The sequence below is a fragment of the Heliangelus exortis genome, chromosome Z, assembly GCF_036169615.1.
Source record: "Heliangelus exortis chromosome Z, bHelExo1.hap1, whole genome shotgun sequence".
In the NCBI taxonomy this organism is placed as follows: Eukaryota; Metazoa; Chordata; class Aves; order Apodiformes; family Trochilidae; genus Heliangelus; species Heliangelus exortis.
In genome coordinates, this window is record NC_092454.1 from 66,323,165 (window position 1) to 66,334,096 (window position 10,932).

General features: G+C 45.4%; 1 protein-coding gene and 1 long non-coding RNA gene across 2 annotated transcripts; both read right to left on the minus strand.

Moving 5' to 3' along the window:
- Positions 1 to 8,814: 8,814 nt before the first annotated feature.
- Positions 8,815 to 9,733, minus strand: LOC139789924 (uncharacterized). The gene is made up of 3 exons (XR_011723295.1): positions 9,687 to 9,733; positions 9,312 to 9,397; positions 8,815 to 8,849 (listed from the first exon to the last, which is right to left on the minus strand). It is a non-coding gene; the product is annotated as an uncharacterized lncRNA (long non-coding RNA).
- Positions 9,734 to 9,825: 92 nt separating this feature from the next.
- On the minus strand, positions 9,826 to 10,888 carry LOC139790193 (coiled-coil domain-containing protein 81-like). Its single transcript, XM_071731685.1, has 4 exons — positions 10,841 to 10,888; positions 10,540 to 10,693; positions 9,981 to 10,215; positions 9,826 to 9,928 (listed from the first exon to the last, which is right to left on the minus strand). The coding sequence occupies exons 1-4, from the start codon at positions 10,871 to 10,873 to the stop codon at positions 9,826 to 9,828; spliced, it is 525 nt and encodes a 174-aa protein (XP_071587786.1). The 5' UTR covers positions 10,874 to 10,888.
- Positions 10,889 to 10,932: the final 44 nt, after the last annotated feature.

Consider the following 10,932-nt stretch of genomic DNA (forward strand, 5'->3'; position numbering starts at 1 on the left):
GCACGGGAGAGTGAGAGAGGAGTTATCTGATGCTCCTGAAGTCATGGCAGAGGTTTCAATGTATCAAGGGACCAATTTCTGTAATTGCCTGAAATGGAAATAAAAAATAAAGCAGATGTTTCCTTAGTAGAATTAAAATCAGGAGATACACAAGCAGAGATTAAGTAATGTCTGTTTTTTTATGACACAATTGAAAATTATTTACATCATGCATTTGTAAGTAGAGGGCAGAACAGATGGTGGAGTTTTAGTTTAAAAAAGAAAATTTCTTCTGCAGAACAGTGCTGGCAAGGATTTAATACCTCTGGAAGGTGTTTCTCCCTTATCTCTACAACAGAAGTATTGCTCCAGAGGCATTAAATGAGAATGAAGTGAGAGCTGGGGGGATGCCTATGCTTGGAACTCTGGTTTGTGGATCTGCTCTCACCGATCCACACCACACTGGTCAGACCAACCATTTTGTTACTTTCTGGTGAAAATATATGCACAGTGACAAGTGCATGAAAATCATAGTGACTACATGTCATGGCCATGCTTTGGAAGGAGACAGCATTCTGGTCAGAAATCCCAGGGCTCTCTGCTTTGAAATTCTGCTGTAGTCACTGGATTTTTTCAGGTTGCATATTGCAAAGTGAAGGGATTCCAGGTGATTGTGAAATAAAGGCTGGCCACTGGAAATTACATCATTTGGCTCATTTAAGCCCTTTTGCTTTTGCAAGTGGCATCTTGAAAATGTTTATGCACAGAAAAAAAAAAGAAAAAAAAAAAAGAAAAAGAAAAAGATAAAAGAAGAAAAAGGAAAAAAAAAAAGAAAAAGGAAAGGAGAAAAAAAGAAAAAGAAAAAAGGAGGAAAAAGAAAGAAAAAAGAAGAAAGAAGAAAAAAGAAAAAAGGAGGAAAAAGAAAGAAAAAAGAAGAAAGAAGAAAAAAGAAAAAAGGAGGAAAAAGAAAGAAAAAAGAAGAAAGAAGAAAAAAGAAAAAAGAAAAAAGGAGGAAAAAGAAAGAAGAAAGAAGAAAAAAGAAAAAAAGAAAAAGGAAAAAAGAAGAAGAAAAAAGAAGAAAAAAGAAAAGAGAAAAGAGAAAAAAGAGAAAAACTAAAAATGAAAAAAGAAAGAAGAGAAACTAGATAATTTCTGGAAGTTTGCAGAGACATAGATTATTCCAGATCAGACTACAGACATCTTACTGTACCATCCTTATGTTGGTGATAGTATCTGAGAAAGGAGGAGGAGAAAAGGCTGCTTCTTCATCATGTGGACAGAGTTGGGGATTACCCAGCTCCTACTGACAGCAGAACTGGCAGCTGTGCTGACAGCTCCCAGTGCCTGTGACTGAACTACAGGTGGTGAAAATTTATGCACAATTTCTGGAGCTACAGCAATCACCTACATGATTCTCCATCAAACCCAAGCACTGCTAAAAGAAAACACAAAAATTCTGAATTTCTCCAGCAGCACATAGATTAACCACAGGTCAGACCAGATGATTAAACCAGGATCACCATAGGTAACAACACCCTGGACATCAATGCTGTCAGGGTTTTCAGGGCTTAATGCATAGGTACAGCTGACAATTTAAGAAAAAGATCAGTCCCTTCATTAAGTCTTCAGAACACTGCCCTAAACTTTAGATCACAACCTTTACTGCATTGCAGCAGGGCAATATGCAATTAGTGAAAGACAAACATACAGCAAGTACAAATCATAGTCAGGCATCCGTATTTTTAAAAGGAGGAAAAGATCTAACAAAATTATCAAAGTGATTAGATCATTCTTGCAAATATCAAGGGCAGCCTTACAGAATATATTCTTTTCTGAGAACTGTGCTTTAGTCAAACCGATGTCATTAAGTGCAATAATTGAGTAAAATCCAACAGCTTGGGATACCCATGAACTTGTATTTTGCAGTCTGTGAGGGAGTCTGTAACAGTTTCCTGAGCTGTAAGTGTGGCACTACTGCCACTGACAGGCACAGCTGCCATTTAGTGAGAAGTCACAAAAATAAGGTATATATTTACAAATATATCAAACATATGGATTCTCCTTATAAATTACCTAATCATGCACACACTTTTAAAATTAATAATACCAGGAACCTTTTCTGATACTCTTAATTACATACTCGTGATTAAGAAGTTAAACTGAGTTAACCTCCAAAAGTTACTAAAATTGTTTGCCCAGATCCCAGTGTTCTAGTCAAAAACTGGATTCAGACATTAAGGAGAAAGTAATGGTATTTTCAGAGCATTTCTCTAGTATTAGTGGCATTGGTTTCTTTGGGGCTTTTCTTTCTGAACCTTTCACCTCTTAATGTGATGACATCAAAGAAAAGTATGTTCTTTGAAGATGTTCTCTGAATGAGAATGCCTCATAGTATGAGCAGGTTTTTAATGACATTTGAAGGAGAAAAGACATCATTTCACCTTCATCTTCTGTTCATTTCATCACAGGGGAGTATTTTACAGACTAATGGCTCTGGATATAGCTCTAGGTCATATTAAACAAGTAGGTAGAGGGGCACAGCTTAACTAAATTTGTTATAAAATTTTGCCTCTGAAGGAAGGTAGGCAGTTTTTTGAACCAACAGTGTTTGTGAAATGGGCTGTAAAGTCATGAAACTACTGTTTGTCCATCACCAAATTAAAACAGATCTACTGCTTCTTTCACTGCAGTACCCTAAAACTACCCAATGTACAAATCCAGTCTGCAGAAGTAAATTCCAGATGCATGTCTAGGGTATGTTTCAGTTTTTAATGGGAAACTTTAGTGCTGCAAGATGTGAGAGGTAGCTGTCTTTACTGTAAAGAAATAAACCAGTTCTCCTACTTTTCAAATCTGGGATTAAAAAATGCATGAATTGTACCTTACAAAATTTGGAATTTCATGTAAGTAAAGTAGTATTGAGCATAAGCACTGCCTGTAGAAACTAAAGATTTATTTTCTGCCTTTGCACAATTAACCTACAGAAGAAGACTCCTGGCAAATAATTTTTAATTTTGTAAGCAGCCAATTGTCTTAACCATACCTTATTCACTAATAAACTTGAGTTTTATTATATTTTCATATTTATTATAATTATTATATATGTGTTTATATTTTTATATATACTTATTATATGGCACAGCCATACCAGTTTTACTGGTATGTCAAATTGGTTTTATTTACAACTTACTTTTACTTCCTATCTCATAAAATTCAGCATTTGCTGTGTGGGAGCAAAATCATTCAGCTGTGATAGACAAGAACGTGTAAGATCAGATTTTAATGTATATTTGACATTTCAGTCAGGGTCTGTACAATGTGCTTGCTTTACAAAGGCTTTGTCCACATTCCAAGCTTATAGGATATGTAAGAAATTCTAAGACAAGAAGTCAGCTGTAACTGACACCTCAGTGCCCAGAGTTCCTGTTCTGCATCCCCTCCAACAGGGATATCTGCAATTACAGACCATGGGGCCTGCCAGGGGAACAGGGAAAGAAGTGAACCCTCCTCTTGAGCTGGAAGTGTCCAACAGACACAGCAGCCAGGCAAATGTGGTGCCTGCTGGTTTGTATTTTGCATCAAAACCTTTCTGGAAGCAATGAGAAGGGAGCAGTTGGTTGCAGCAGATCTGGGCCTTGCTCCACTACTTTCTCCATTACTTCTCTCCCTTTGCCTTTGTAATTATTATTTTCCCTTTTTTTTTTTTTTTTTTTTTTTACAGCTTTACAATTTTAGAAATTCTCAGTGAAATTGAAGTGCTTTTCCTTTTGCTTTTTGTTTTCAATGCATAAAGACTCAAGCATTACTAAAGACATTAAAAAGACAAGTTGATGTAAATCTTCAGAGCAATGTTTCCTTCTCATCTAGCACCCAATGCACGAGGTTCTGTTCCTTAAAAATGTGAGATTTTTACCAGCTTTGTCATAAAGCTTAAACTTACTTGTAAATACCTTGAAATGGAGCTGTTCCTCAGAAATACTGAAGGTCATGTACAAACAATGAGCTGGACTACCCATACAGAATCTTCACAGAGATGGATTTCTGCTCTGTCCATTACAAGAACATCCATGTGTGTCAAGGCAGCTGGGAGAATTTTCAAAAGCATAAATGTGAGTTAAGGACATTATTTCTTCCTGCCTTTCACTAAGATACTGAACAGCTTTGACAACTCTGCAAGTCTTCATTAAAAAGGTAAAAATATTTCATACCTCAGGGCATACAGTTCAATTGACTTCCAGAGACAGTGCTGGAGAGACAGCAGTTTCACTGTGGAATTCAGACTGGGTTTCAGCATTGCTATTCAAGAAGGAAAAATGTAATCAGTTTTCTTAATTGTAGCTGAATGCTCACCCCCACCACATCTTGGAAATAGAAAAGGCTGGAAATCCACAACAGCATATTTGCAAAAAGCCTTTTCAGAGAACTGTGCATTTGCCACTACATGTATGCAAAAAAAAAAGTAGTAGAAATCAATACAATACTAGATATTCTTTTTAAGTGGCCTCCTGCCAGTGAGCTCCTGCATTAATACAGTAAAAACGATGATAGAATTACAGATGACCTCTTTACTATTAATACTTTCAAGCTTTTTATCTCATTAAAAACTGTTGGTCTGTGCCAGAAGAAGAGATGGTGTTGCTGCTGTTATTCAAGTCCAGAACTACAAAAAAGGTTTATTGTATTCTTTTCTTATGAGAATACTTTAATGAAAAGATTGTTTATTGATATTATCTCTCCATTAAATTTGCATTTTCATTGATACATAAAACACATCTCCTTCAGTTCTGTCCTCTATTTTTGAAATTTAAATGCCCTCTCTGCATATTATTGTCCTGTAGGAAAGTATTGATTTAATCAGGTGTATTAAATTCACTTTAAGTTTTCATGCCTTTAATCCTTTAATATCCATGTTACAACATAAAACCGTTCCTTTGTTCCCTCAATTTGTTTGATCCATAACCTAGGGATGAGCCAGAATGGATATGTGTGTGGGGGGGTGTACTTACACACAGAGATCAATTAAAACATAGCAGTGGTTATTTAATTACCATGGTGAATGGGTGTCTAACAGTAGCCACTGCAGACTGCCTTCTCAGCTGTTTTTATTTCTTAGAGTACAACCCGGACTGGATGATCTTGGAGGTCTCTTCCAACCTCAACATTCTGTGATTCTGTGTGATTCTGCAATGCTGTGACACTGCCACGCTCAGCCAGGGAAGGGTCCAGATGCTCTTACCCTATGGCCTTGCCCAGTTCAGATAAACACAGCATTTCAGGAGGCAGAACTGCTCTTTCCACCCTCCCACGGGAAGCTAAAAGGGGAATAAAGGAGACTTAAAGGCTGAGAATTAAAACTCTTACAACAGCTTTACCAGCACAATGAAAGGTCAGTAACACACAGGATAAAAACCAAACATACAAGTGTAAGCAAAGATCGTAGAGATGGGTGTCTGAGACAGGAGAGGGTCCATGGCTCTTCCCAGCACCCGATGGATTTGGATTCTGCAGAGCAAGTGACAAAGCAGACGGAAAAGCAGGACCCTTTCCTCAAGACCTCCAACCACTACAAAGCAGAGAGAAAGAAGGGAGCAGGTGGAGTTTGGGCTCCGGCTCCTCCTGAGTTTTCATACAGTGTGGCAGGAGGTGGGAGAGAATCCTGACCCCTCCCTGCTCTGCCCCTCCCGCATCCCTCATGGTGCTGAAGAGGCCTTTTTTAGGTACCATAAAATCAGTCCGTTCAAACCATAGCGGTCCCCTGTTCCCTGGGGCCTTCCCCAGCTTGCCAGTGCCATCCATTGCTGCTCTTTACACATTGGGAAGCTCCAGGGTGTCTGGGTGCTGAGGGTGATGGCTGTGATGTGGGGGTCACTTCCTCTCCAGGAGCAGATGGATAAAAATCAGGTGGGAAGCCCAGGGATCTGGTGGCATGGACACCAGGGAAGGGGAGTTTACTTGCCCAGTGCCAGCAGGGTGTTCCTGTGACCACCTTTCAGATGCTGAACCTTCGTCTGAAGCTTCTAAAGGCACTGAAAAGAAGACCAGAGTCAGCACTCTAACAAAAACCTTCTCCTGTTTAAACCTTATAGTTCATTTAGAGAAATCATGTGGTTTCCTTCTCTCACGTGTCCAGCATCACTGCCCACATCAGGGGCCAGCTCAGATGGGTGGATGAGAGGACTGCAAAAGCATAGGCAGAAAATAAAACCCCAAGAGACTTTTTGGCTGTTTTCTCAAAGCCAAAAGTGTCTGACTGCTGCCTCAGTGTCTGCAGCAAAACTCCAGCAGAAATGCTGCCTGCTGTGGGGTTTTCTCCTGCCCTCCTGGCCTGGGAACAGTGGTCCCTTGAGGAAACCAGTGGGATGTCCCTGCTCCCAGGATGCTGGCATGGTCCCCAGCCTCTGTTAGGCACCTCTGGTGGGCATTCAGCCAGACCCTCCCCCCTGCCACTTCTGTCTGCACAGAACAAAATTGCAGCCCTCGAGGTAGACCAGGAGAATGCAAAGAGCAGAAGCCTTTGTGTCCTGCAGGAGCTGGAGGTCTGGCAGCCAGGATTATCCATGGCAAGGGCAGCAGACCCCAGTCCATCCCAGCAGGAGTCTGGTCCTGTGAAATCTGCCCTGGCCAAGGGCTGGAGAGGCATGGGCAGAACAGGGACTTGCGTGGCTTTTGGCAGCCATCCCTGTCTCCCCACATGTGTTGAGAAGGTGACTGTAGGGCTCCTGCCGGCCCTGGTCCTCCAGCACCCAGGTTCTCTTGGTATCCCCTTCCTGGAACCTTTCCTCTGCAGGGATGGCAGCATCCCACAGGCTCTCCTGGTAGGAGTCCAGTGTCCAAGCTGGAGCTGGATGGCACTGGGGTGTGGGGCAGAGCAGCAGGATGGTGTGACACCCAGCAAAATATCTGTGGCCAGGAGAAGCTGAAGGAAATCACTGAGGAAGACAGCTGGTAGGAGGAAAGATGCAAGGAGAGCTGCAAAGTCCTGAGCTAGGTCGAAATGGAGGCGTGCCAAGAGAAAGCAGCTGCTATGCCAAGAAGATGGGGGAGCAGCTGCAAGGATGTGGGCAGATGACCCATCAGAACCTGACATGTTTTCAGTGGGTCATGGCTTCCCATGTTTGTCCCTAACATGTCCCAGACCTTGTCTGTCCATCACCCACTTGCCCAGTGCTGACATGGGGATGTTTTTCTACCTTTTCCTTGTCCTGCATGGGTGTCTCTCCTGTCAGTTTTGGGGTGCCAAATTCCAAGCCAGTTGAGGAGCTGACCTGGCTCTATAAATGTGCCTGCACCTTGACTGCTCCAAGGGGCCTGGAGAGGGCAGGAGAGATGCAGGGGGTTGGGTGTCCTTGCCAGGTTTCTCTGCTGAGCTCGGGGAAGCTGCCAGCTCTCTGCTGCCTGCAGTGAAGCTGAACTCTGTGCTGGTCCTTAGCTGGTGGGACCAGATGGCTGTGGGATACTGGGGGCTGTGAGCTGGGACAGGCTGCAAAGCAGTGAGCAGAGGGATTCATGAGCAGGCAGGACAGATGAAGTTGATGCGGTGTTCTACAGACAGGTGAAAGTAGCCTCAGGATCACAAGGCCTGGTTCCCATGGAGGACTTCAACCCCCCTGGTATTTGCTGGCAAGGCTGGCAGCACCAGTCCCCCCAGCATGCTTGTCCACAAACCCCTGAGCCCAGGGGGCTGCTGGACACCTCCTGTCCCCTTGGCTGCACAGAAAGGCATTGCGGGGAGCAGCATGGTCACTCCTGCTGGGCTCAGGCACCAGCACCTTTATTTGGCACCTTCCCCTCTGACCAGGCTCTCCTTGCCCTGCACCCCGTTGCTGCCAGCTCTCCTGCCAAAAAGGGTGGCCAAGAGTCCTGCTGGGCTCCAGTAGCCTCATCTTCTCCCCACTGCTAAAGGACACAGAAGAAAGGGCCTCAGCTCTGCGGTTGGGTAGAAGTGCCCACAGCACCCCAGAGCCTGGCTGAGGAACAGGAGATGCTGCTGCACAGGGAGGATGAGCACAGGAAGCCTTAGGGAAGGCAGAGCCCAGCAGCTGAGCCAACCTTTTGCCTTCAGCCTGGACACCTCTGGTGATGGGAGCTGCTCCAGGCTTTCCCGGCCCCTGCAGGACCCCACACACACTTACTCTTCTCCTGCTCTCCCCGGGAGGTGCAGCTCTGCCCACCCCTCTGCTGCTCTCTGCCTGGCAGAGCTTTGGCATCGCTCCTGCTCCTGCAGCCTCTCCTTCATCATCTTCTCAATATACGCCTTTCTCAGGAGGTAAGGAGGGCAATGGGGATCCTCATACAGATAGCGACAGGAGCTCTGCAAAGGCACAAAAAACTCTCCTCAAGCTCTGTTATGCACAGCTGGAGCTGCTCCCAAGGCTTCAGCAGACTGAGATTCATCTTCAGGGCAGTGGTGCCAAGTCCTTACAGAGAGGTACAGGCATGAAACGGCACCCCCACTGTTGGGAAACTGTCTGGAAGAAAACAGACATGTGAGCAATCCTGACTCTTTAGCTTTAGGCCTTAAGACCCAGTTGCAAGGTTACTGAAAGATGAGCTATGGGAAAAAGATAAGGGAGCTGGCAGTAGAAAAGAAGAATAACAGGATAATGAGGTAGCCAGCAGAAGTTCTGTGAGAACAGAATTTGTGTCCAAGATATAGCCACCTGCAAGATATCATTATATAAACAAAGGCTCTATATAAAGCGAGTGTCCACTGTTAATAAACGACTTCACTTTAACCATATTGGTGACTGCGTGTCGTCCTTTAAGCCTCCGCGGATTTTTTTCCTACACCCCCACCCCAAGGAGCCAATTCTCTTCCAAGCTTCAGTGGTGATGGGACTGGATCTTCATCTGGGATCTCAAGTGCAAATCTGCAACAAAGAAGGTAGCAGATGGGTGAAAGGGCTCCATGTTCCCTTGGGGACTGAGGCTATTAAGCTGCTGGCAGGCATCTTTGGGAGCCACTGTCAAGTCCTTGGGGGTCACAACACTCCATGGGACCTAAGGCATTCCATAGTCTCCATCAGCCTCTGCTGGTGCTTCCCTCTCCTTCCTGCCACAAATCTGATCCTCCTAGCACCAGCCCTTCCTGCTGCCCCCACACACCCTCTCACCTCTCTCACTCTAAGGGCACATCAAGAGCCAACTTGCTGCTGTGTCTGCCTTCTCAAAGCCAAGGAGCAAGTGGCAGGTGGACTGGGAAGGTCTTCTGGGAAAGAGCTGGTCTTGCTTATGTAGGGCTGGAGAGGAGCTTCAGTTTGGGTGCCCTCACAGCAGGAGCTAAGCAACTGCTCCCTTCACCAAGCAGAGGCTACAGAAGCTGTCCTGCTCACCTGGGCAGTGTGATGACCCCATCCTGACTGATCCGAGCAAACTTGCTTTTGCCAGGGAAGGCCACAATTCTTCTCATTTTTGAGTCCTGCAAGGGGACAGCGACATGTGCTGGTTGCTCACAAAGGCAGCAATGCTTCTCACTGCTCAGAGACACAAAAGCTGCCTCACAGAAAGCCCCACACTGCCTTCTCCCTCCGTGTCATTCGCCCTTCCCTCAAAGGAGCTGAGGTGCTTCTGAGGCTCAGCCCAGCTCATCGTGTCCAGGCCAGGGGGGGAGATAGGTGATGGCAGCCGAGAGAAAGCAGCTGCAGAGAGCTTGGGACAACACTGCCATGGAGCCATGAGGAGGAGCCCTGGAGCACCAACAAGCTCACCTCAAGAAGAGCTGTCTGTATGTTCCCAGTTGCATCCAGCTCCAGCTGGAAAAAGTCTGCAAAGAATCATAGAGTCATCAAATGTCAGGTTGGATGGCACCTCAAGGATCATCTGGTCCAACCCTTCTAATATTATTGTTTATATGAGATGTGTCAGCACTCTGTCAAGATGAGAGTCAAAACTTTCCAAAGTGGGGGAATCCACCGCTTCCTCTAGGAGACCATTCTGACGTCTGACTGTCCTCAGAGTGAAAAATTTTCCTCATGTTCAACCAGAATCTCCCCAGGAGCAACTTGTGCCCATCTTGTCCATGTGACTCCTTGTAAATAGGGGGTATCCTGCAGACTGCTTTTCTTTGCACAGCCAGGATGCCAATGCCCTGGAAGAAGAATTCCACCTCCTTGTTGTCTAGGAGGGCCCCAGCAAAGAAAAGCAGAGTCTCATGTACGCACTGCTCCACGATTTCCCAGTGGAAGTGGATGTCTGCAGCAATCTGCTGAAAGTCCAGTGGAGCAGACAGTGTCTTGTCTAGGAAACAAGCACAAAGCAATCACGTCACTCTCACCAATGTTCAGACAGGGACTGCTCCTGTTTCAGCTGTGGCCACATCTTCAGAATGGACCCGGTGGACAGGAGAAGGCAAAGGGATGTTTTGCCTCTTGCTGTGGGCAACCATGTGGAGCTCAGGGCAAGCTGGGGAGATGGGACCAGCTCCCTCAGGAGGGAGTAGGGTTCTGGGCTGCCATATGTATGTCCAGGCTCAGCCCTCTCCAGGTTAGAAGTGCCTTTGGTTGGCTACGTCAAAGAGGTGTCAGCACCAAGTCAAATGCCAGAGCTGTGCCATCTTCTTACCAGGAATTTTGGTCTTTGCACGCTTGAGTTTGTAAAATTTCTTCAGGGGCCTGCACAGCTCAAACACAGGTCTCTCAACAGGCAACACCTTGTCCTCTCCCACTATGGCAGATGCTGGGACAACTGCAAATGTCCCAACTCCGATGTCCACCACCTGAAAAGGCAACCAAGAAGAGGCAGTGCTGTGAGGCGTGGGCAGACTGCTGCAAGGACCCAGAGACCCTGGGACGCTGCTTTGTGCCCTGCTCACTCTGGAGGTCTGGAGAGGCACAGTGGGCCACAAGCAGGAGGCAAGGCTCACCTTCTTCTGCAAGAGCTGTCTCCGGATGTACATGGATACACTAAACCAGACTTGTGCCTGGTTCTCAAAAGCCAAGGAGAAACAAACCATGC